Source organism: Telopea speciosissima, chromosome 2, assembly GCF_018873765.1.
Source record: "Telopea speciosissima isolate NSW1024214 ecotype Mountain lineage chromosome 2, Tspe_v1, whole genome shotgun sequence".
Classification (NCBI taxonomy): Eukaryota; Viridiplantae; Streptophyta; class Magnoliopsida; order Proteales; family Proteaceae; genus Telopea; species Telopea speciosissima.
In genome coordinates, this window is record NC_057917.1 from 64,518,845 (window position 1) to 64,541,726 (window position 22,882).

The window sequence follows — 22,882 nt, forward strand, 5'->3', positions numbered from 1 at the left end:
CTACCTTTGTCAAAGGGAGACAAATCTCTAACAACATGATCATAGACTAGGAAATTTTTCAACTCCTAAAGAAAAAGGAAAAAAAGAAAACAGGGTTTTCTGGCTTTGAAATTAGACATGTCCAAACCCTATGATAGAATTGAATGGGGTTTCATCTAGACCATCTTTGAATTTTTAGGTTTGATAATCATTAGTTTGATATGATATGCATTCTTTTCGCATGCTCTTTCTCAATAAAGTTGCAAGGGAGTTGCTTTAATTTTTTTGAACCTTCCAGAGGAATCTGCCAAGGATGACCTTTGAGCCCTTACCTTTTTATTACAATCAATGAATATTTCTCTCGTCTTCTCCAAATTTACAGGGATCTCAATCTTCTTAAAGAAAACAAAGTGACAAGAAATTCACCAAAGATCACCCATCTCCTCTTTGCAAATGACACCCTCATTTACTGTCGCGCTACTATTGAAGATGTTACTACAATCAAATTCATCATTTCTCTTTTTGAGGACTTGTCGGGTCAACAAATAAACCTAGACAAAAGTAGCATCATTTTCAGCAGTAACACACTAGGCCATCTTCGTCAATCTCTCAAAAACATATTGGGCATTAAAGAAATGAAAACTCCGTCGGTCTACCTGGGAACCCCTCTTTCCCCCTCCCAAGTCTAAATCCCAATGTTTGAAAAATATTATTCATAGAATCAAAAACAAATTGGCAGACTGGAAAGTTAATTTACTTTCTCAAACAGGTCATATAATTCTCATCAAATCTATCCTCAATTCTGTCCCATCTTTTTTTCACTCTTGCTTCCCATTCCCAAAATCAATCTGTCTTAAATTTGATTTGATAAATGCATCAGTTTGAAGAGGGGAAGAAAAAAAGGAAGAGAAAAAGGCTTGCATCTCTTGGAACTCTATTTGTGCTCCTAAAATTTTAGGAGGACTTGGGATTCGATCCACTGCAACCCACAATAAAGCTTTACTCATGAGACTTAGTTGGAAAATTTTAATCCAACCGGACAAGCTTTGGGCAAGAATCATCAAAGCCAAATATTTCCCCCACAATAACCTTCTTGAAAGAGATCTCAAACTCTAAACTGGAACGTGGACTTGGAATATGATCAAAAAAATCCTTCCGGGTCTCTCAAGAAAACTATATTTGGAAAGTGGGAAATGAATGTACTATTGATATCTGGAAACATCCATGTATACCTAAGATGGAAAACTTCATGCTACTATCATTTCTGATGATAGTTTTGCCCCCAATACCAAACGGGGAGCATGGGCAGCAGCAATTATCTCTAATAATCATATTATTTATGCACAAATGGATTTTGATGAATTGAGGATACAGGATCGATTAGTTCAAGAAACAGAAACTAGAGGCATCTTACAAGGAGTCTCGATCTAGTGCAATGTCTTTGGGAAGACAAGGAGTAGAAGTGAAAGTTTGGACAGACTCACAAAACATGGTGAACCATCTAGAGCAACCTACTACCACACCTTGGCCATGAGAGATATTTGGAATCATCTTTGACACAAACTCCGTGTGTAAATTTTTCATTTCAGTCTGTATTAAAAAAATAGACAGAACAACCACATTTCTAACCCCACAAAATTGCAAACTTGTACCCATCTCCCTAAATTTTTTAAATAATATTTTCTTTCATGAATAAAAAAACAATTATTTGACTCATGTTAGCCATACAATTATGATTCAACTTTAGGTAGCTTGGTTCTTATAGGCCCATAGTTGAAAGCTTTTAATCATGTTTCCACTTTAAATGCCCAACAACAACAAAGTCGAAGATAAAATAAGGCCTACTAACCCCAAGGGGAGATGAGCTCCAGGAGGTGGTGGAGCTCATTTTGGAAGGATCAAATCCTCAAAAGTAAAAGATCATGACTTCTACTCTCCTGAATTGGTGATACATATTAATTACAAAATATGGTTCTGAGTTTGACTCCGCCTCCCCCCTTGGAGCCACCCACCTAAGAGGAAACTTCCCGGTGAACATGGGGGCCCTAGGATCTCCTGGTTTGTGTGTGTTGCGGGGTCATGTACGAATCCTGGGAAAATTAGTCGGCCAAAGACCGAACACCTCTAGTTCCAAAAAAAAAGGGAGAATGTTTCTACGTGGGACACAGGGGCCGGGCCACACCTACGCACAACAGGGGCCTAAATGGCCGCCATGCCTCCCACGTATGGCAAAAATCCGCCCCTGTTGTGCCACTACATGCGCTCTCATTAGTTGGCACATGCAGCATGGCCCTACATCCGACCCAAAAAACAGCGCCCCTATAAAAACATAAAGGGTAAATTACACGTCACCCCTTAATTTTTGGAAATACTCATCCGTCTCCCTCTACAATAACGCTATTAGTCTGCTGTTAGTTATTAGTATAGAAAGACTATTTTACCCTTGTACTAAAACATTAGAATTAAATTTATAATACTATCCTCAAAATCTATGTTTGGATGTCAAAAGGGTAGTTTAGGCATTTAAATTTATTTAACTGGCTGACATCATCACTTAACAGCATAAAACTAACGACAGGGTCTAATTTGTCATATTGGGGTCTAATACATGGGGTGATTTGAGTATTTTCAAAAACCAGGGGGTGATTTGAGTTTTGTTTGAAAACCAAGAGGAGACGTGTAATTTACCCAAACATAAAACCCAAAATTCCTTGGACAAAGAAAGACAATGATTTAAAGGGAAAAAGAATCCTGACCAATGGCAACCACTAAGCCCTCTCAAATGAGAAGGTGAAATGACGAACCCGTCTGTCCCTTTTTTTTGCTTGACCTAAAATTTCTCATTATCTTAGCTGAGGCCAGGTAAGTGGAATTTTTATCTTGGTCCATGTTTAATAATACATCTCTATCTAACCATTATTACTTGTCCCAATGTGACTCTCCTCTAGTAGTGGCAAGAGCTGAAGGGTCCAGCTTAGCAAAACAAAGGTGGTTTTGGTCATTTTATAGGTGGGACCCAAGTGGGCCACCTATGAAATGACCAAAAACCCCCCCTGTTTTTGAGTCAGTTTCACGTACGTGAATATGAACCCAACTCCCTGTTTTTTGGGTGTTTTTGCTGGGCTAGACCCTCCAGCTCCCGCCACGGCTAGAGGAGATCCAGATCCTTTAGAGGTGCCGTGGAAAAAAGGATCGTGCAAAGACAGATTTATTCTTTATCTAATCTTAAAATAACATCTCTAATTGAATATTACTACCTCTTCAGAGGCCTTTAGGGCGCCGCAGACCAGTTGAGTTATGGTCTACGTAGTGCCGTAGAAAGATCAATCATTCAAGTACCAGTTGAACAACATCAGTCATGGCTTTGAAGATTTCCTCCAAAAGTTGACACAGCTTGGCAGAAAATCCCTTCCCTTAGCTTTATTGAAGTCTGAAATTTGACACTTATCTACTCGAAAGCACGACCTATCTGTCCAACCCTCATAATAACTACATCATCTATCCAACAGGTAGTGAGAGAACAATTTCTTACCATTGGCATAAAGGAATCATTTTTCCATTGCATTTCAGGTAAAGATTTTTTCTTATTACATTTCCAGCGCAAATTTAACTCTCAATAAATCCCCAACACCCTAATTAATCATGATTATCAAACAAATCTAATTATCAAATTGTATGACAACTCAAGTTCAATTTAATGCCAAATTAAGAGATCTACCATGTTGAACATTTACCTGCTTTAAACGGAAGAGCTACAACTACTACCTGATCATATGATATTAAGCAGAGTTATGCAGCTCTAATAAAATATAAATAAAACTTTGGGAAGTCTTAATAGCTTCTCCCACAAACAGTAAACGTTACTACCTTGTAAAGGTGGAGTCCAGTAGGTACCTGGTCCAACCTTAAAGGTTCTGAGCAAAAATATTACGAAAAGCACTATGATGAACAAATCTTGATAAACTGAAAAATTAAAGACCTACCACAATAACAAGGGAAACAAAAATGTACTAATCTGAGTCCTGCTTAGTAAGTGCTTCAGTTTTTTTTAAAAAGAAATAGAATAAAATCAGTAATGGCAGGACTGGCCAAGGTTCCTCGTCAATGCACCAAGTTATACAATTACTATCACACATGGCATTTTCTCCATGTACCGTTTTGCTCTAGACTTCAATTAACAATTACATATTAAGTGCAAAAACTCCGGTTCTACCCCAGGGCAAAATCCTTTTTCTTCATATGGGCATCCAATCCATTGAAATTTGATTGAACAAGATTTAATCTAAAGTCTGCACCACCAGCTCTTACACATTACCAGCTGCCATCTTTTGAAATACATAGAACTACACGTACTCCCCGGCAAAACAACTTCCATCAAGATGGCACTGCAAGACAAACCCATCCAAAAAAAAAAGTTTGAGAAACAACAGTAAATATTCGAAAAATTGTAACACAAAACAGAGATAATTTTCTTTGTAATGATACAATTCTACAACCCAAGAGCAACTCACAAAAACAAAAATTCATGATACAAAGATTAATAATACCCTAGACCAGTAAAATTACTACATCAGGGAAGAGAATACATACTGTAAGTAGAGGTATCAATCTGCTCTGGCAGTTCTTTTATGTCCACTTCAAACCTCTCTTGAACCTACACTCAAACCATACAGCAATTTAGAGACGTAGAGGGAATTCCAAAACGTGAAAGTGAAATTGACTGTTAACAGTCTTTCCAACCTGATTGAGGACATCAGAGTCGGAAGCAGATGAGACAAAGGTAATTGCAAGTCCTTTGGTACCAAACCTGCCAGCTCTGCCCACCTGTTAAGAATTTCAATAAAACACAGACAAAGCTAAGTAAAAGTGATTTACTGCAAGAATAGACAGACAGCAGAATGACCAGAGTGAGGGCCAACCCTGTGCAAGTAGGTGTCAGCATTTTCAGGCATATCGTAGTTGATAACAATATTGACACGTTCAATATCTATTCCCCTGCCGACCAAATCAGTTGCCACTAGAATTCTTTTATGCCCCTCCTTGAAACCCTTGTAGCGTGTCAACCTGCAAAAACCACGTCAATTAAGCGCAGAAATAGTCATTGAACTGAATTCATATCATGGGCAAATCAATCTTAGGCTTCATGTTTGACCCTGATGAATGGCATAGCAAAAGCAAGCCAAGCGAGACGAAGCACCCTAATATTTTGAATCTCCCAAAAAAAACTACAGATTATCAACTACAATAATGCAATTTAAGTACGGAAAAAAAATACTGCATGCATAAGCACAAAATTACCTAAACATGTCATCATATATTCTTCTAAACCAATGTTATTCTTTCATGCACCTGTTGTGTTAGCTACTCAATTTTCATATGGGTGTACGTTCCAAAGAAGGTCCTGTCTGCAGATGTCCTGCAAAACTAAAGCTCACTCATCTCCTATGCTTGACCACAGGTGTGGCATTGTATGACCCAAGCCAAGTTCTAAGCAGAGCCAGGCCAGGCCAGGCACTCCTTTCACAATTTCTAATATGTGAAATGCCCAGCACGAGCAGCTTGACCTAGCTAAGCAACATGTCAATAGCAGTGCATCACAACAGCATGCCACCATGAGCAAGACTCTACCCTTTTCAGAGGACCAAATAATAAAACTAAACTTGCTAAACAATTTCCGAACTGATCAATATGTTAAGCTTATTTAGGATTAATTAGGGTTAAAACAAAATTCTTTACACAATCATCTCTAATTTATGGGGGGATGTATCTCATATATAAAGACCTAAAATTCAAAAATTGACTCATAAAAGGACACTCCTAATCACTCTTAACATACTCAATAAAGTAAATAAACTCAAAACAGTATTCTTATCTAACTATCAAGTAGTCTAATCTAACTCAAACACATTAACAACTAATTCGGAGTACTAAATTTACCCCCCACTTTATGGGATTTTAAATTAGGTACATTACAATGAACCCAAGAACATAAAAGTCCCAACCTATAATATAACTACCCAAAGGTCAATTTAAGCCTAATGGACTGCCACAAGCCTCATATAAGCCTCCCAAGCTTGCACATAGAGCTCCATACGGGATTAATGTCTAATGCAACTGCACCATCAAGAGGGTGAGGGACAAGGGCCAACAAGAAGCTGAGTCCAAATTCACAAGGCTTCACAATACCTCATTTCTTTAGAGCATAGAACAATAAGTAAGCATCACGTAACTATTTTGGATGAGTAGGAATTATATTTTTAAAGAAAAAAATTCAGAGGATATTATTAGATAGAATAGTGTCATCACGACATGTAGGCTGTATTATTGTTTTCTCCAAGGGGAAAAAAGAGAAATGAGAAGGAAAAAAAAACAATAACTTTTGATCGCTGCTTGGTTGCATTTAGAAAATCAAGAGAAAACAAAGGACAAAATCCATCATTGCTGTTTTTTGTCCTGGAATACTAGTTGGTCACCATCCTGTAACAGGGGAGATGAGAAGGCTGGTGTGCCCCAAATTCCCTCAATTTGTTTCCCTATGTTCTCCCACGTACTGGATGAGATAACAAGGGATAACGATTTCCAAAAGCTACACCTTTTTCTCCCTAATCATCTCCCACAAATTTTTGAACAAATGCAAACTACTTATAGCCACACCCTTCATTTTTACTTCACTTCCATTTCCTATAATAACTGGAAAATAATTAACCCAGCAGTATGGACATTTTTTCAGAAAAATTGCTGCACTGAATTCAAGAATACTTCGTTAAGAAAGTATATTTATGGGAGGGGATTTAAATGAAACTTAGGGGAAGACAGTAGATGTTACAGAGAACTTCTTATGGACAAGGAGCGGCGCAAGAAATATCACTCAATTTGCGATACGGTATGATCTTAAAGAAAGCTAGTTGTATTAAGAAGGTTGCAAACGATGTCCTTGGCGAATCAAAAAAAAAAATCATTCCTCTAGAGAGGCATGGTGGTGAGATGATTAGGTTCAAACAGCCATTAAGACTAAGAAAGCTAGTTTTAAGACATGGCAAAGGACTAAGGATTTAGAGGATCTACAAAGGAATAAATTTGCTAGAAATGAAGCTAAGATTGTGGTAAAAGCAAGGGAGAAGAAATATGAAGATCTTTATAACAATCTGAGCACAAATGGAAGACAAAAGGCTATTTATAAGATAGTTAAAGTGAGGGAAAGGAAGAGTAAAGATCTCGACCATGCTAGATATATTAAAAGTGAAGATGAAAAGTATTAATAAGGTACGAGAACATTAAGAAGAGAAGGGAAGGTTAGTGTTCCGGAAGACTGCATTATCCATCAAGACCATCAAGACACCACATATCACAGATATATACGAAGAATTAGGATGTCTGAAGTAAAAGCAGCATAAAACAAGATGAAAATAGGCAACCACAAGGCACAAATGAGGTCCCAATAGAAGTGTGGAAGAGCTTAGGAATTTGTGGTTAATCTGGGCTAACCAAGCTGTTTAATAAGATTGAGTACAAGGAAAATGCCAGATAAATGGAGGAGAAGCATTGTGGTTAGGGCTGTAAACGGATCGGATTCGGCTCGGACTCACTACTATCCGAATCCGAATCCGAATCCGTTTACCAAATGCCATATCCGAATCCGATCCGATATTCGACGGACTTTTAAAATGTATTACCATATCCGTATCCGGGAGTTTATCGGATATCCGTATATTATCCGATCCGATAAGCTCTCCGATTAGTGAACACATCTGACATTACAATTATGGCCTCCTTCGAGCCATTGATTAAGATTCAAAACCAAAGAACACAAAGGAGTCACAAAAATCAATTATAAATTATTTTAGATATAGATTGAAGCAGGGTAGGGATTTATTACAGATCCGAAAAGATAAGAAATTAAAACGAGATTACAACTCAAAGGCAAGATCCAGTATGGATTAGACAAAAGAAAAAACTTCAAAGAAAAACAAGATTGGATGAAGGCCGACGCATCTGAACGCTCCAGTGTATAGTGTCGATGATTAGCTTGCTTCGATTCTCCATTTTCACTGTCTTCTTCGCTGAGATTTCGCCTTAAATCTCTCTTTTCTCAAACCTTAAATTCAGGTTTTCATTTCTTTTTTCTCTCCTTTCCCTCTGCTTTCTCTCCTTTATCTCTATTTTCTCACTCTAAATGAAAGATCCCCAAAAATCCCTTTTAGAAACCCTTCTCTATCTTTTTCTCCTGTTTTCTCTCTTCTCTCCCTTGTTTCTCTCGCCCAGAACGAAAAGATGGTGAAGAAACCTAATCAAGAGTTGAGATGGAAAAACAAAAAAAGGGAAATCAAAAGGCAGAACCTACCGTTGCCGGTTGCGCATGTCGCTGCCGGTGAGAATCGAGAGTCGAGAGGGTTGTGCATATGCCATTGCCGGTGCCGAGTCGAGAATCGAGAGTGAGAGTTGAGGTCTTGAATGACCTTGAGGCTTGAGTGCAAAGTGCCGCTGAAGGTGAGGGCTTGAGACATTGAGACTTGAGAGACAAGAGTGAAAGAGTACAAACGGAAATGGGATTAGTCGATTAGGGTTTAGGCCATATTACCAAAATAACCTTAAAAAATAAAGTTGTAAATGAAAAGTTGGTAGTGACTCCCAATTAGTCAATTACAATTGGGTTACATCAAAGATCAACTTTAAGCCCTTATTTGTTTGAACTTATCATGGATGATTTAACCAAATACATTCAAGATGAGGTTCCTTGGTGAATGCTTTTTGTTGATGATATTGTTCCAGTGGATGAGACAGAAGCAGGGATTAACACCAAGTTAGAGTTATGGAGATCAACCTAGGAATCAACGTTTTAAGATAAGTAAAACGAAGACAGGGCATATGGTGTGTAACTTTGGTTACACTAAGATGGATAATGCAGTGAAAATTGATGAGGTGGACATTCCACAAAGTGATTATTTTAGGCATCTTGGCTCAATCATAAATAAAGGTGATATAGAAGATGATGTTACACATAATTAGAATAGGATGGATGAAGTGGAGACGTGTGTCCGGAGTGTTGTGTGATTGGCGTATTCCTTTAAACGTTAAAGAAAAATTTTATGGGACAGTCACACGATCGGCTATGATGTATGGTGCGGAATGTTGGAAACTTAAAAGGAGAAGGAATGAAGGATAAAGTAAATGCAATGTAGATGTCAGTTCAAATAAGAACCAACACTACAGTATGATCGATGTACTGATATTCCCAGGCCTTCATATAACAATTGAACATCAATTCCAGTGGCGGATTAAGTCTTTCGAATGGTCTTCAGCAAGTCAGCAACTTTCAAGTCAGAACTCTCCCTGAAATCGATTGATTGAAGGGAAAAAAATAGAAGATAAAAGAAGGATAATTTGGATTGAGCCTCTCACCCACTCGAAGGCATCTCACCCTCTCGAGGAATCTCTCCCCTCACTGCATCTCACAGCATTCATGGCTATCAAACCAGAATTCTTCTCTTTTATCTAAATTGTTTGGCTGTATTCAGCCTTCTTCCCTTATTTATAGCAATCAGTTACAAACTAATAACTTTCAAGAAACAATTAAAATCATAATAGCAATAGGAAAGTAACTCCTAAACTGACTCTAGTTACATAACTGCAACAAAAAATAAGAGAAAGTAATCCTAATTAACTAGTCTGCTGACAGCTGGCCATGGAGCCCACACAAACTGTAATTTCTTACTTCTGGAAAATATCCCCACTACAAATCAGCAGACTTGATTGCAATTAAATCCCCTACAAATCAGCAGATTTAACTGTGATTAAATATTCTGATTGATGTCCACCAATTCTGGAAAATATTCTGCAAATAATCTCCACACGACAGGATGGCTGACAGCTAATATTTCTCCCAAATAAGACTGATCGACTTGGCCAGAAGTTGAACCAAAATAGGCTAGCTAGATGGGCTTAATTAAATCAAAAATATGGGCTGAATACATAATCGATTTGGAGGCCCATCTCAAGTCTTGCATTGCAATCAGATTGATCATATTAGAGCTGGTCTGGGAGTAGCTATGATACATGATAAGCTACGAGAAAGTCTTTTGAGGTGGCATGGCCATGTTCAAAAGAGGCCTTTGGATGATCCAATATGGAGCAGTGATTTGATTCAAATTGAAGGAACTAAAGAGCCAAGGGCAAACCTAAAATGACCATAGGAGAAGTTATGAGGAAAGACATGCATAGCATAGGCTTTGTATCAGTATGACCTCGAATATAGCTGATTGGAGGGCAAGGATCCATGTAGCCGACCCCATTCAGTTGAGACAAGGCTGAGTTGTGTTAACTTCTTGTCGTATGATCTTAAAGGAAGAGAGCATTCAATGTCCTCCAAAGTGGATCAATGATGAGCCAGATTTCTCTCATGCTCAGTGGGAGGGAAAAATATTAACAAAATTCAAAATGGGTGGACTTCTAGGCTGTGACATGGAAGAGAACAAAAGAACAATCAGCTGCAAAAGGATAAGAAGGTGAAACTTCAAAAAAAAAAAAGAGAATGGTAAAGAACAAGAGAAATACTCGGGAGTTGTACCAAGAACTAACTTTGTGAGATCAACCTCCGGAAAATAAAAGATGAAGAATGGCATGATGGACAAATTACATTTAAAGCCTACGTTATGGACATATTAAGATTAAAATCTAGGTTATCAAATATTCATACCAAGAAGATCTTCACATATTTTCAATTACTTTTAGGAGCAAAAGATAGTGTACCTTAGGAGATCATGAGGTGGATTAGGGGAAAGTTAACAGTTGGATGACCAATTATCGACTTCGCTAAGCAATAATTAGTTAACAAAACAACTCAGGCTACAGTGATGAGAAGAGAAGAGAAGAATGAATATGAAATAAAAGATTCCAGCAGTCAACCAACAAAGCTCAGCATGCTAAGTTGATTAGACACCATATAGGGGAGGCGGCCAAGAATGTCATATGCAACAACTAGAATGGGTCCCAAATGATGCACATCATTTTGTAGCATAAACAAGGCTCAGTTCTCGAATAAAAATGTCAAGATAGGCAAAGAAAAGCTCTAAGTGTATAAACAATCATTTCTTTGCAGTATGCATCATGTAGGTATGTGCACAAATGACAGATGTGTGAATTTAGCATGTCTTTGGTTAACTATTCAGTAAATCCCACGGTCAACTATGAAGAGCATCATGTGGCAAATAATTATTCCACCTTGAAACACATCAGATCAAATGGCACACACATTTATTCTCACTACCACCGGTGCGGAGAGGATCCCTGCGCAATAAGATCAGCTCAACAATACTCAAAGAATTATCCATTTCATATAGTACAGGATAAACTAAAATTGCTTTGATCAAAACAACAGACAGCACAACCTAACTAAATTGTCTAAAACATGAAAATTTAAGTGAAGGAAACTACTTGTATATAAGAGAATTCTGCATGACAGTGTTCCTAACCTTTCCTCCTGTGACATCCCAGAGTGAATGCAGATAGATGGGAAATTGCACTCCACAAGTAACTTGTTCAGCTCAGCTGCTCTACTCACGCTTTTGACGAAAATCACAACTTGATTGAAGTCCAAAGCATCGAGTAGGTCATTCAACTTGCGATTTTTTTCAAGCTCACTCAATTTAATGTAATGCTACAAGGAATAAAAAACTAACTTTCAAGTATAGAAGACAAGCTTAATGTAAATCAGAAGGAACAATTTACATATGCTAAAAATACCTGTACAAGTCCATGAAGGGTCAGCTTGGCTTCGTCATCCACGTAAATTTCCATAGGCTGAAAGGGGACAAATGCCACATGAAAGCAGATTAGGAGTCGTTCCGAAACTCATTGAATCCAGTACAGAATGATGAAGGAACAACTCCCGGCCCAAGTTTCCAGCCTCTTTATTAGAACTAAACCACCCCTCTTACAGCCAACCAACAGTAAATAACCGTAAATCCTGCCACTCCCAACATACAACTGACTCATACTGTACACGGATAAGAACCCTTAACCACCCAAGGCCCCAAAACAAGAGAAAAAGAATAGAGGAGAAGCAGAAGCAGCAGCACTGGCCTACGAAATCAGTGTACTGGCCACAGAAATAACTCATAACTCAAAAAAAATAAAAAGGTAAATAAAAGTAAACTTTGCCACCCCCAGCATACAAGCCACTTATGCTGTACTGGATAAGAACCCTTAAGTCCTTAACCGCCCTAGCCACAACAAAAGAGGAAAAACAATAGAAGAGAAGCAGCAGCACTGGCCTAAGAAATCAGGAGCACTCAAAAAAACACATTAAAACGGAAATCTTGAGCCTATGAAAACCAAAGTGAATACTATGATACATACACCAACTATAACGCTCAATCCAGTGATTCCTATATACTCTATCAAGTTACAAGCTTCAGACTATAGTTCCTCAAAGGAGCTAGCTATTGCTGGAATATCTCTCTTGTAGAAAGCTGGCAGTAAGAAAAGTATTGATTTCTAAATTTGAATAATACTGGCCAGTAAATTACATCTTGCATAAATCTCTTGCAAACAGGGCGAATCTCCTTGCTGAGTGTCGCTGAAAACATCATGACTTGCTTATCATGAGGGGTCATCTTGAAAATCTCCTGGACATCTCTTCGCATGTCTGCAAAGCATAAACATCAATGATAAGAAACTGGAGCTAATGCATGGAAAACAATCTAGAAACGCACTATAACTTCTGCAGTTCAAAGTCCAAAGATGAAGACGGTGATTATATAAACATTACAATGAATGAAGTAAAGAAAGAAGAACAATGCATGGAAAATAATTAGAGAACCTTTCCGAGAATTAAAGCTAAAAACATACCAAGTGATTCAAGCATCTTGTCACATTCATCAAGGATAAAATGCCTGACATTCTTTAATGAGAGGTCCTTATCTCTTGCTAGCGCCAATATCCTTCCAGGTGTTCCAACAACAATGTGAGGGCACTCATTCTTCAGTAAATCTTTGTGAGTTTTGATATTGACGCCACCATAGAAGACAGCAACCTTGATATCTGGCAAGTAGGTACTGAATCTCTCAAACTCGTGACAAATCTGCGGTCAATAGTGAACAATTATTAGTTAAAGTATCACAAAACCTTTAAAGAATTCAAACAGTAACAGAAATCGAGTCCAAAACTTGACAAAAGAAGCCACAATATGAAGACCTTAGACTCGGAGACGCACCTGGTATGCTAATTCCCTTGTATGGCATAAAACAAGGGCAGCAACTTGACCTGCAACTGGCTCAATCTGCTGCAAAGTTGACAGAACAAAGACGGCAGTTTTCCCCATCCCAGATTTGGCTTGGCAGATGACATCCATTCCCAATATGGCCTGAGGGATGCACTCATGTTGCACTGATGAAGAACCAAACAAAATCGGAGCGAAGGAACACTCAGTAAGTAAAAAATGACCTCCGAGATCCTTTTAATGGAAAGGTTTACCCAAGCAGTTCTGTCGCGAAATCAAGAGTATGATAGTAGTATGTTACCTGGAAAGAATGAAGAAAAATATTTAAAAACAGGCAAGCATGTAAGAAATTATAAATAGAAAGATGCAATCTAATTTCCTAAATCCCCAGAAGGTGACTACATAACATAAAAATGGCTGGCGCAATTAACAAGAGGACCTTCTCAGCCAAAAACAACTAGCCAAGTAATCTATATATGAGAAGATAACAAGCTGTGACACATGAATATAATTCGACACTGACATTGGTCACATCCATTGATTTGTAAACTCAGAAAGTACAAAATGTCATGCATTGCAGGTGTTTTAAATTACTTTATCAGCACATCAAAGGAATCAGTTTCTATTGGTGAAGGATTGAAAACTCATGCTATTATTTGCAAATAAGATTCTATTGGTGAAAGATTGAAAACTCATGCTATTATTTGAAAATAAATCCAGTGCATCCTGAACTTCATAGATAAGAGCAGATTCATTATCCATCCTAATAAATACTATTGCTGCAACTAAGAAGATAAATCAAAGAGTATTTGCCTTCTGAAGGATGCTCGAACCCTGAATCAACAATTGCACGAAGAAGCTCTGGCTTCAAAAGAAAATCTCTGAATCCCGAGCTGTGAATTCCAACATAGCCCCTACACCACAGAAGATCAAAACAGAATTAGATTATTGCATCAACAATAGTATTTCAAATATCAAAGAGAAAGAGAAATTGACCAATCTCCCACCAAGAACAAGCCCAATCATTTAAATAGAACATGCATATGCTATAGTTCACTAGCTCATACAGAGAAAAAATGGAGTTGCTATAACAAACTTCAAATCTCGTTGCACAAACTTCTGCCCCAACTGCATATCCAGATGAGGACAGCAAGAAATATGGAAAACCTTGGACTGAAATAGAATGAAAAATGACAAATACCATAATTGTCCAGGTGACCCAATGCGTTATAGGAGGGCTGGACACAATGCAAAACACCAACAATATGCCTGCCTAGGCGACCAGGGCAACTGGACGCCAAGGCAATGGCTTGACAACTGTGACACATATACTAAACACAATCAAAACAGAACTCTGGAAAATCAGAAAAATACAAGGGGAAAACCAGGTACGTAATCATCGAACAACAACGCATGGTTCACCATCTAACACTAATAATCAAAGTGGTGTTGAAATGGCATTTTAAGAAAAGGAACATGGCTAAAGAGCAATCAAAATCAAGGGGAAACCAGGATGGAATCATCAATAACAAAGCACTCTTGGAACGGAAGCAGAATTTTCACCTTTTTCTGGGTGGGGGAGTAGGGGGTCAACCATTTCCAAAATGACACTAACACAACAATTTCCTAGAGTTTAAAACTATATTTACTTATTAAAGACCGCATGCTTCTTGAACCAAGAGATATCACCAAATCACAGCAACACCACTGCAACTTCCCCAAGGCAGCCACCAAAAAAGTATGTGGTATACCCTTAAATAAAGTTCTCAACTGTACATCCATACTATACTTGAAAGTAACTACAGTACTTGACCACCTCATGGTCAACGAACTGAAAACGTGAACAAGGGAAAACCTGCTTTACTAAAATTAACTGCGTAGTATATTATAATATTTAGGTCTACCGTATTAAACCAAAAAGGCATGAAGATAAACCTTATGAAAAGTAACAAACTGGCTATGAAACTCTTAAGGATTCAACTGTTGAACTACATCACTCTGAAACAGCTAAACACAAGGACCGAGAAATACTGGATTCTAATGTAAGTTCTTCAAATTTAATCCCTAAAATGCGTAAATCCCGAGATCTAAATGAAAAAGAACTAAAAGCACATAAATTCTACAGAAAGAACAAAAAATAAGTAAATTACTTCTTCGCTGTTTCGCCTGCACCCTTGGCCGCGACGGAATCGGGGGCCTTGTCGTCCTCTTCTTCGTAGTCTAGAAGCTCTTCCTCGTAAGCATCGTTTTCCTTAACTTCTCCCATTCTAAACAAAAAAGAACAAATTAGGGTTATAGAGTTTCAAGAGACCGCAATAAATTAGAACTAGGGTTTACATAGATGCATAAAGCTTCGCAAGACTTACCTCTGAATCTGCTGCTTGAAGATTAGAATAAGGGTTTAGGGGTTAGGACGTCTGCAAGGAAAAATAGGAGAAAAAGAAAATGAAAAAAAACAAAAAGAGCAAATAGAGAAGATAATGGATGATATCCCCTCGCGGCTGGGGGGGATTTGAGTAAGGGAATTGGAGAAGATGAGAGAGAGAGAGTTAGGGTTTCTACTAGTAAGATTGGGTATAATATGGAGGAGGTATGACTAAAAGTACAAATTTACCCATTGTAATCCATATCCATTGTTCTTTGGACGTTTTACACCTTTTTTTTTTTTTTTGTTTTTTTTGGTAAACTGGACATTATACACCCATGATTATTAATCCCGGGATCGGTCAAGGCAGATACCGATCCGAATCGATCAAACTTGAGGTAGAGCGGACGGATTTACCTGTGGGTTTTTAACAAAATTTGATTTTTATTATCTTTTTACCCTTTCACCATACTATCGGATCGGCCTTGGCTGATATCAAACCGATCCAACCAATATCGTCCGATCCAATTCAAGATTATGAATCATGCCTCTAATTTAATACAAATTGACAGACAAAAATCAAACGATCCCGGAAAATAAACACCTCCTAAGGGCGTCAAACCGGATGGTTCTTACTTCTTGGTAATGAAACGGTTCTAGTTTCGAAGGATCAATCCAACAACTCTTGTTCCATAGCGGTTATGGATACTCAAAATTTCAAACACCCAAATGTAAGTAGAATGAAAGCATATGATGATTGACTTACTTTTCAATGGTCATAGTGGGTCGCCAGAGGAGGTGCTTCAACAGTCTATTCGTCAAGAATTATTGGTTGAGAAAGCTTTGCAACAGCCCCATCACAATGTTACTAATCTGCCAAGAGAGTAGGGTTTTACTGGGCGACAAACTCGCACTACAACTTGGTCCCCTTTTATCCTCTCAATTACGTTACCCGTTCTTGACGTCAAGTACATCTAATAGAGGAGGTAGAAATGACTATCCTACCCCCTGCCCAAGCACATTGCCTTAGGTGGGGGCCACGTGGGGTCCACCTCCCTCTATTAGATGTACTTGATGTCAAGTACGGGCAGTGTAATTGAGAGGATAAAAATTCCGCCCCCCATCAATACCTCTAAGTTAAATTCTGATGCAGCGCTCAAGGGTATGAAAGGAGGATTGGGGTTCATCATTCGCGATGCAGCAGGTAATCCTACTGCTGCTATCTCTAACCCAGCCTGTTTCTCCTCTCCCATTCAAGGGAAGCCTTGGCAATCAGGGAAGGTCTGTTGCAAAGTTTATCGGATGGAGTTGAGCACCTACAAGTGAAAATCGATTGTCAGCCTCTTGTGAAGCTTTTCAACACTACAGCCCCTCCCCCTTTCTTGCTTCTCAATATCATCACCGACATCAAACACATTGCTACCTATTTTAGATCTTCTACCTTTTCTTACATTTTCAGAGAGATTAACAACGTGGCTGACTCCTTGTCTCGGAAGGCTGTCTCCTTAGCGGGTAGGACGGACTGGCCTATTTCCTCTCCTTGGCTATTGGATCTATGTAAATCTGACTCCTTGTGTTTTTCCCGCTCTTCTGAATGAAATTTGGTTTACCAAAAAAAAAAGAGCATATGATGACTTTTGGTCTCCCTCTTTTGGACTATTTAGAAGGTCTATAATTAAGCAATATTTCATCATGTGGACCCTAACCTTTGTAGTACAATGAAAGCATATGATGTCTTTGTTGCTGAAGGTAGACTGGCAACAATGAGGTCTTGTAGATATATGTTGCTGAATCCTACTCATGTCTAAGACTCTCATATGGATTAAAATCCTCTCCAATTCTCCCATGATGCAATGCAGTGTAGTTCAGAGTGAAGAGGTCGACACTTGGCAGGTGCAACATCCAATGGTATGAGCTTCATCGCTTCAGTTTTTTTTTTTTCCTCCTTTCTTTCTTCTCGAGCTCAGCACCTAGGACTAGGGCTGCAACAAAGTTGGGTTGGGTCGGACTTTATAGAACCCTAGCACAACCCTAAGCCCCCTTAGCCAGGCCTAGGCCCCACCCGACCCTGACTCAAGGCCAGAAAAATCCAACCCTGACCCACCCTCAGGGTGGGGCCGGGCTGACCCTGATTAACCCTAATCGTGGGAAAGGGGAAAGAAATGCATGGGCTAGAATGGGCCGGGGAGAACATTACAATTTTACATAAAATAACACTATAATAAAAAGTATTATATCACTTATTGTCTTCATATATAATATATTATATAAAAAAATGTTGGTAAAGTTTATAATGTATATATTATATCAATATATATTTTATAGTATAACTTAAATCAGGGTCGGGCCGGGCCAAGCTTAGCCTGAGGTCTCAACCCTAACCCAACCCGCCCTCAGGGCCAAATATCTCAACCCAGGCATTGTTCAGGCTCAGGGTCAAACTTGCACCCCTACCTGGGACCGATGACAGTGATGAGGGGATTCCTCTTTCACTGTGGATGAAGAAAAACTCGGTCAAACTAAATAAGTAGAGATTCTGGTAGGCTGGTGCTTCTATATTCAAAAATAAACTAAGTGTCGTAAATAAGATTTTGGAATAGAGAAAACATCTTCCATGTATAATTATATTTTTGAAGACAATAATATGTGAAAAATAGAAATAAAAGAAGAAAAACATTTGAATTCGCATTCATATATAGTGTCTATAATACATAGTCAACTTCGCTGAAGTAGCAATCACATTCAACAAATCTCTTTGATAATAGTCTCATATATTTTGATTATTTCCAAGGAAAATATAGAAAGGATCCTAATTCTTGTTTGGTCATCTAGGAATGTAGAGTTTTTTGCATTGAAAACACCAGAACAACTCAGCCCCATAATTAGTTTCTCATTAGAACTCAATTTTTTCTGTTGTTATCCATCAAGAAATGCTATACTTCTGGACAACCAAGTGTAGCAAAAACTAAGATGACAAGGTTGGATGGTTCACACGATGAAGCTCATGCTTTTAAGACTTCTTGGGTGCACTCGTCTTTGAAGGACCAGCTCGTTCCACCATAACATCGTAAAGTTGCTTCCCATTCTAAAAAAAGAAAGCACACACACAAACAAAGAAACAACACAAACAAAGAAAATTGTCAAGAAAATGAGAACTTGAAATATGCAAGTTCACAGTCTAAACTAGTAATTATCTTGCTTCTCAGGGTTACTTACAAAGATTACTGGGAAGAAATGCACTTGTCCTTCAGGCTTTGTTTGTGTTTCTTTAAAATACACTAAGATTGGAAAATTTGGCCACCAGAGCTCCCAATTCACAAACGTTGAAAATCTGTATAAAGGATAAGAGGTGAGCCAAAACCTTTATTTGAAGATTTTAATGGCAGCAGAAGGTCTACTCACTTCCAGCGGTTTTTTCCACCAACAAAGACATTTTCACCAGACTCCTCAAGCTGCTCTCCAACTTTCACTTCCTATAAAAGGGAAAAAATATGTAAACAGAAAAAGGAATCGACAAACAAATATTGGATATTTTCCATATAAAGGAATGCAGAAAGACAAAGATGGATAAGGTTTCATTGTCAAGGTTTAAAAGCCTGCAACCCAAGTCCAAGTTGATGAAATGCTTAGTACAAGAGTCAAAGCTCCAGCAAGAACCAAACCAATTCTGCTGTTTGGTTTGGTCTTTAGTACATGAAAATTTTTATCCTTTCAAAAGATCTTTCTAGACATTATCGAACATATTGCAAATTGTCTTTCAATGGTAAGATGAGATTCCACAGGTGGATATGATGATGACTTATTTGAAAGTAGGAGAAAAACCAGACCTTACAAGTCGACTTTTCTGCAAATATATCCAATTCTTCGAAAGCCTCCTATGCCTTCTTTATAAGACATTTAACTACAGAATATCAACCTCAAAAAGAGAAATCTAGCATGTAGGCAGAGCAACTATGGTGCCCCAAAAAGCTACTCAAGATTTAAGTTGTTCAACATAATGGAATAGTGCCTTCAAGCTAGCACAACAAGGTGAAAAGAACTACTATCCAAGACATAGATGCAAACCCTCTCCCTAATAGTACAACTGCTTCCAAGCTGTAATGCCTCGGCATGAAATGGGTATGCCTTCAGGTATGAGAATCGCCATAGAAAAGTAGGCTCAGAAGAGAAATCAGCTGATGATAGATTGAAAAGAATTGCCCAATAGTTCATGTGCTCATAGCAGGATCCCATCCCCAAATACTAAGCTCTAATATTGGCAGCTAAACACATGTTTTCAGAACTCACGCAAAGAATGAAACATACAACAGGGCAATGGTAGAATAATAATACAGACTTTCATCTACTTGTCCAATAAGGCAAAACCACTACACATTTTGTTTATATACGTTTTTTAGGAGGAGAGGGTGCTGAGGGAACAAACCAGGGCATCGTCGTCAAACACAAATCTCACTCTTGTCGTCTGCACCAAGAGAAAAACATGTAAGCTATCTTTGGATGGATAAACTGTAAGAAATAAGAAAATTCCTATAATATTTAGTTCTATTTATTATACATAGTACTATGTCCGCACCAAAAAGGAAAATATATGTGGCAACCATTATAAATAATAAAAAAGAGTATGCCAACAAAACTCAGAAATCTCACTGCTAAGAGTTGTATGTTTATAGTGAGAAACCCATCAGGACATGAAAACTAAACTAATAAACATTATCTCGTCTAAAAAATGGATGCTCCATTTCCTATTCATGAATTTTTGGCAAGTGGAGCAGTTGAGGGTTTAAGGTAAAATGAAGTTCTTGCCCTCATTTCATTACCTGGAACATGAGGGTTTAAGGTACAATGAGATTCTTTGCCTCATTTCATTACCTGGACCAATAGGAGCAACCCGAGGAGACCAATTGGTGTAGCTGCTACTATATTATCTGTATAGACTAATCCTCCAGCTAAACCTGTTTCCAATAACATTTTACATCATGCCCAAGATGAACTAAATAGACATTCCATAAAAGGAGGAAAGATTTAGCAACACTAGCAAGAAACAACATGCATTTGTTTTTTGTATTGGTCTCTTTCATCAACTAATATATATATATCTTTTTTTCTTGATAGAAAAATAACAAGATGGCCCCATGTGCTTTGATACATTATTTTCATCTAGTTCCATGGGCAATAACAAAGTGTTTCAAAGAAGGGAAGGGTTACCTTGACATAGGTCTGCCTTCGGCCTATATTTACAGAACAAACTTCAAAGATTGATGTTCTAGCTATGGGGGCGTGGCATTCCAAGAAATTCATTCTGCTGGAGCTGTGCTAAGTTCAAAACTCAGCTGGGATGTTAATCACCATCACAATTCGCAAAGCTATCTGATTGGCTTGAGAAAGCACTTGGTATACACCCCACAAGCTTCGGAACCAAGGTTTCATTAGGCATTTAGAAAGGCAGGAAGTTATATCCCAAGAGGATCCAACCACTCACATCCTAACACTAATCGAGGGAAAGTTCATTAAGGGTTCTTCAGGCAGGCAGAGAAGGGGGTACATAGACTATCCTTAAATTTCAGTTTCAGTTCATAGGTTATATCCTTTTAGAGTGTTTAAGAAATGAATTAGAACTCTTCCACAGGTGCACTATTTGAGGGAAAGTTGATTAAGAGTTCTTCAGCAAGAGGGGTACAAAGATAATATCCTTAAATTGCAGTTTCAGTTCATAGGTTATAACCATGTTCATATCTTTTAGCTTTACCAAAAAAAAATGCTCACCAAGAAGAACAACCGGAATGCGGTAATCTGGGTCAGGGATGACACTTTCTCTTTTCTTGACCCTTCTTCCAAGCTGCAAAAATACAATTTTTCAGAAAGAATTTAACAGAAGAAAATAACACCTAAATTAGTACAAATAAATAAAAGTAGATGGATATGTGATGGTGAGGCATTATATACCACTGAAACAACCACGCTGCAGCCTCTAGAACTGCGATTAACTTCTGTTCTTATAAAGCTTTTACTGTTGATGAATCTTCCATAGAATGAGCTCTGCAAATTGCTTCTACATCCTGTAATTTGACTTACTTCTTTACCTGTTTTAAAATGACAGATAACCAGTTTGTTTTAGAAACTTCTCAGTGACCAGTACCTCTCTCAATACATGAAGATTTTAATCTTCTTAAACCAAACCTTTACAACTGAACAGATTTTACAATAAAATTGAACTCACACGTACAATAATCAAACAACTATAGATCAAACAGAGAACCCAGTGACGAGCTTTAGAAACACTTACTTGTGTAAGAGAGAAAACCAGAAACATATAACAGAGCGCTCATCGCCATTTTTTATGCTTTCCCTCAAGTTTTCTCCTTTTCGCAGCAACAGAGCGAAGGGTTAAGACTGTTGTTGCCCGGGTTTCTGTCGACTGGTCTATTAAGAGAAATTGAATTTACTGTAGTGCCCCAGTTTTGTAGTAAAACTACTTTAGACAATTGAGACCATTTACGTAAATAAGCTTGAAATCTTGTTTAAATATGAGCGAAAGCCTTATCTACTAGTAGAAACTCAGATTGAAGTAGTAATAGCTCAGGTCTCCTCTCACTTCAGTGGTGGAAATCATTTCTGTTCTGATATTCGAAAATTAGTTAGAAATATCGAAATTGTTTTAGTTTAAATCTCTAAAATGGCGAACGCTCTATGCTTCACACCTGTAACCTCCTTCAATTCCAACAGTAAACCTGGTATTTACCTTCTACTTTCTCATCCTAATTCCAAATCTTGATATTTCTTCAGTTCTTTTCAGTGGTGTTCTTGAAATCTTTTTGAAATGTTGCTTTTAATTTTAATATATTAGGGTTTGTAATCGGGGGTTCTAATGTTCGGAAGGTTCTTCGAATCGAAGATCAGTTTCGGAAGTCTCGAACTGCTGAGTTTTTGTCTGTCGAGGCCAAGGTCCGTCTTCTCTCTCTGTGCTCAATATGTCAACTTTCGCTCCATTTTGGAATGAATTTCCAGATTTTCACTGTGATTGATGACTTTAATTTTATGCTGTTTTAGTCAGATTGTTACTTAGATTTTTCAGGAATGCTTTATGACTCTAAAATTTTCATTTGTGTCTTCTGTACAAGTCCACCGATTGAAGTATAGTTTGAATCTCCTCCCCCTCAATCTCTTTTCCCTCCTTTTCTGGTTATGCTTTTGATTTCAATAACTGTGTTTTACAGGCTGCAGACAGTAATAAAAGCAGCACCAAATCTAAGACCATAGTTTGTGTTGATTGTGATGGAAATGGTGAGTAAATTGAAGGGAAACAAGTAATTCATTGTTTTTTC

At 38.0% G+C, this 22,882-nt stretch overlaps 4 protein-coding genes and 1 long non-coding RNA gene across 10 annotated transcripts in view; 2 read left to right on the forward strand and 3 right to left on the reverse strand.

The window, feature by feature from the left end:
• LOC122649971 (DEAD-box ATP-dependent RNA helicase 15) overlaps positions 1-22,882 on the reverse strand; it is a 30,338-nt gene that overhangs the window by 5,895 nt on the left and 1,561 nt on the right. Inside the window, exons 1-12 of one of the 3 annotated variants that reach the window (XM_043843242.1) lie at positions 15,562-15,666; positions 15,346-15,462; positions 14,009-14,109; positions 13,190-13,362; positions 12,826-13,057; positions 12,504-12,622; positions 11,719-11,775; positions 11,448-11,632; positions 4,899-5,043; positions 4,720-4,803; positions 4,570-4,633; positions 4,333-4,364 (exon numbers count right to left, since the gene is read on the reverse strand). In XM_043843242.1, the coding sequence (XP_043699177.1) occupies positions 4,354-4,364; positions 4,570-4,633; positions 4,720-4,803; positions 4,899-5,043; positions 11,448-11,632; positions 11,719-11,775; positions 12,504-12,622; positions 12,826-13,057; positions 13,190-13,362; positions 14,009-14,109; positions 15,346-15,461 (1,287 nt within the window). In that variant the 5' untranslated portion in view covers position 15,462; positions 15,562-15,666 and the 3' untranslated portion in view covers positions 4,333-4,353. Of the gene's footprint in view, positions 1-4,073; positions 4,365-4,569; positions 4,634-4,719; positions 4,804-4,898; positions 5,044-11,447; positions 11,633-11,718; positions 11,776-12,503; positions 12,623-12,825; positions 13,058-13,189; positions 13,497-14,008; positions 14,110-15,345; positions 15,463-15,561; positions 15,667-22,882 lie in introns of those variants that run through there. The other 2 variants (XM_043843241.1, XM_043843243.1) reach the window with 2 other exon arrangements.
• LOC122649976 (protein BUNDLE SHEATH DEFECTIVE 2, chloroplastic) overlaps positions 1-22,882 on the forward strand; it is a 25,327-nt gene continuing 2,445 nt past the window's right edge. Inside the window, exons 1-4 of one of the 3 annotated variants that reach the window (XM_043843252.1) lie at positions 1-8; positions 22,189-22,291; positions 22,405-22,502; positions 22,775-22,841. In XM_043843252.1, the coding sequence (XP_043699187.1) occupies positions 22,234-22,291; positions 22,405-22,502; positions 22,775-22,841 (223 nt within the window). In that variant the 5' untranslated portion in view covers positions 1-8; positions 22,189-22,233. Of the gene's footprint in view, positions 9-22,118; positions 22,298-22,404; positions 22,503-22,774; positions 22,842-22,882 lie in introns of those variants that run through there. The other 2 variants (XM_043843251.1, XM_043843250.1) reach the window with 2 other exon arrangements.
• The window catches only part of LOC122649978, a 27,721-nt gene continuing 12,011 nt past the window's right edge, over positions 7,173-22,882 (forward strand). Inside the window, exons 1-2 of the long non-coding RNA XR_006331353.1 lie at positions 7,173-7,185; positions 15,730-15,743. This is a non-coding gene — a long non-coding RNA (uncharacterized LOC122649978). The remainder of the gene's footprint in view (positions 7,186-15,729; positions 15,744-22,882) is intronic.
• The window catches only part of LOC122649973 (heme oxygenase 1, chloroplastic-like), a 21,380-nt gene continuing 12,089 nt past the window's right edge, over positions 13,592-22,882 (reverse strand). The window contains exon 5 of one of the 2 annotated variants that reach the window (XM_043843247.1): positions 13,592-13,613. The gene's annotated coding sequence lies outside the window, so the exon portion shown is untranslated. The remainder of the gene's footprint in view (positions 13,614-22,882) is intronic. The other variant, XM_043843246.1, reaches the window with a different exon arrangement.
• On the reverse strand, positions 18,301-21,971 carry LOC122649975. Its single transcript, XM_043843249.1, has 8 exons — positions 21,844-21,971; positions 21,504-21,640; positions 21,324-21,396; positions 20,430-20,512; positions 19,984-20,022; positions 18,963-19,033; positions 18,777-18,891; positions 18,301-18,645 (listed from the first exon to the last, which is right to left on the reverse strand). Exons 1-8 carry the CDS (start codon positions 21,890-21,892, stop codon positions 18,571-18,573), a joined length of 642 nt encoding a protein of 213 aa, XP_043699184.1. The 5' UTR covers positions 21,893-21,971; the 3' UTR covers positions 18,301-18,570.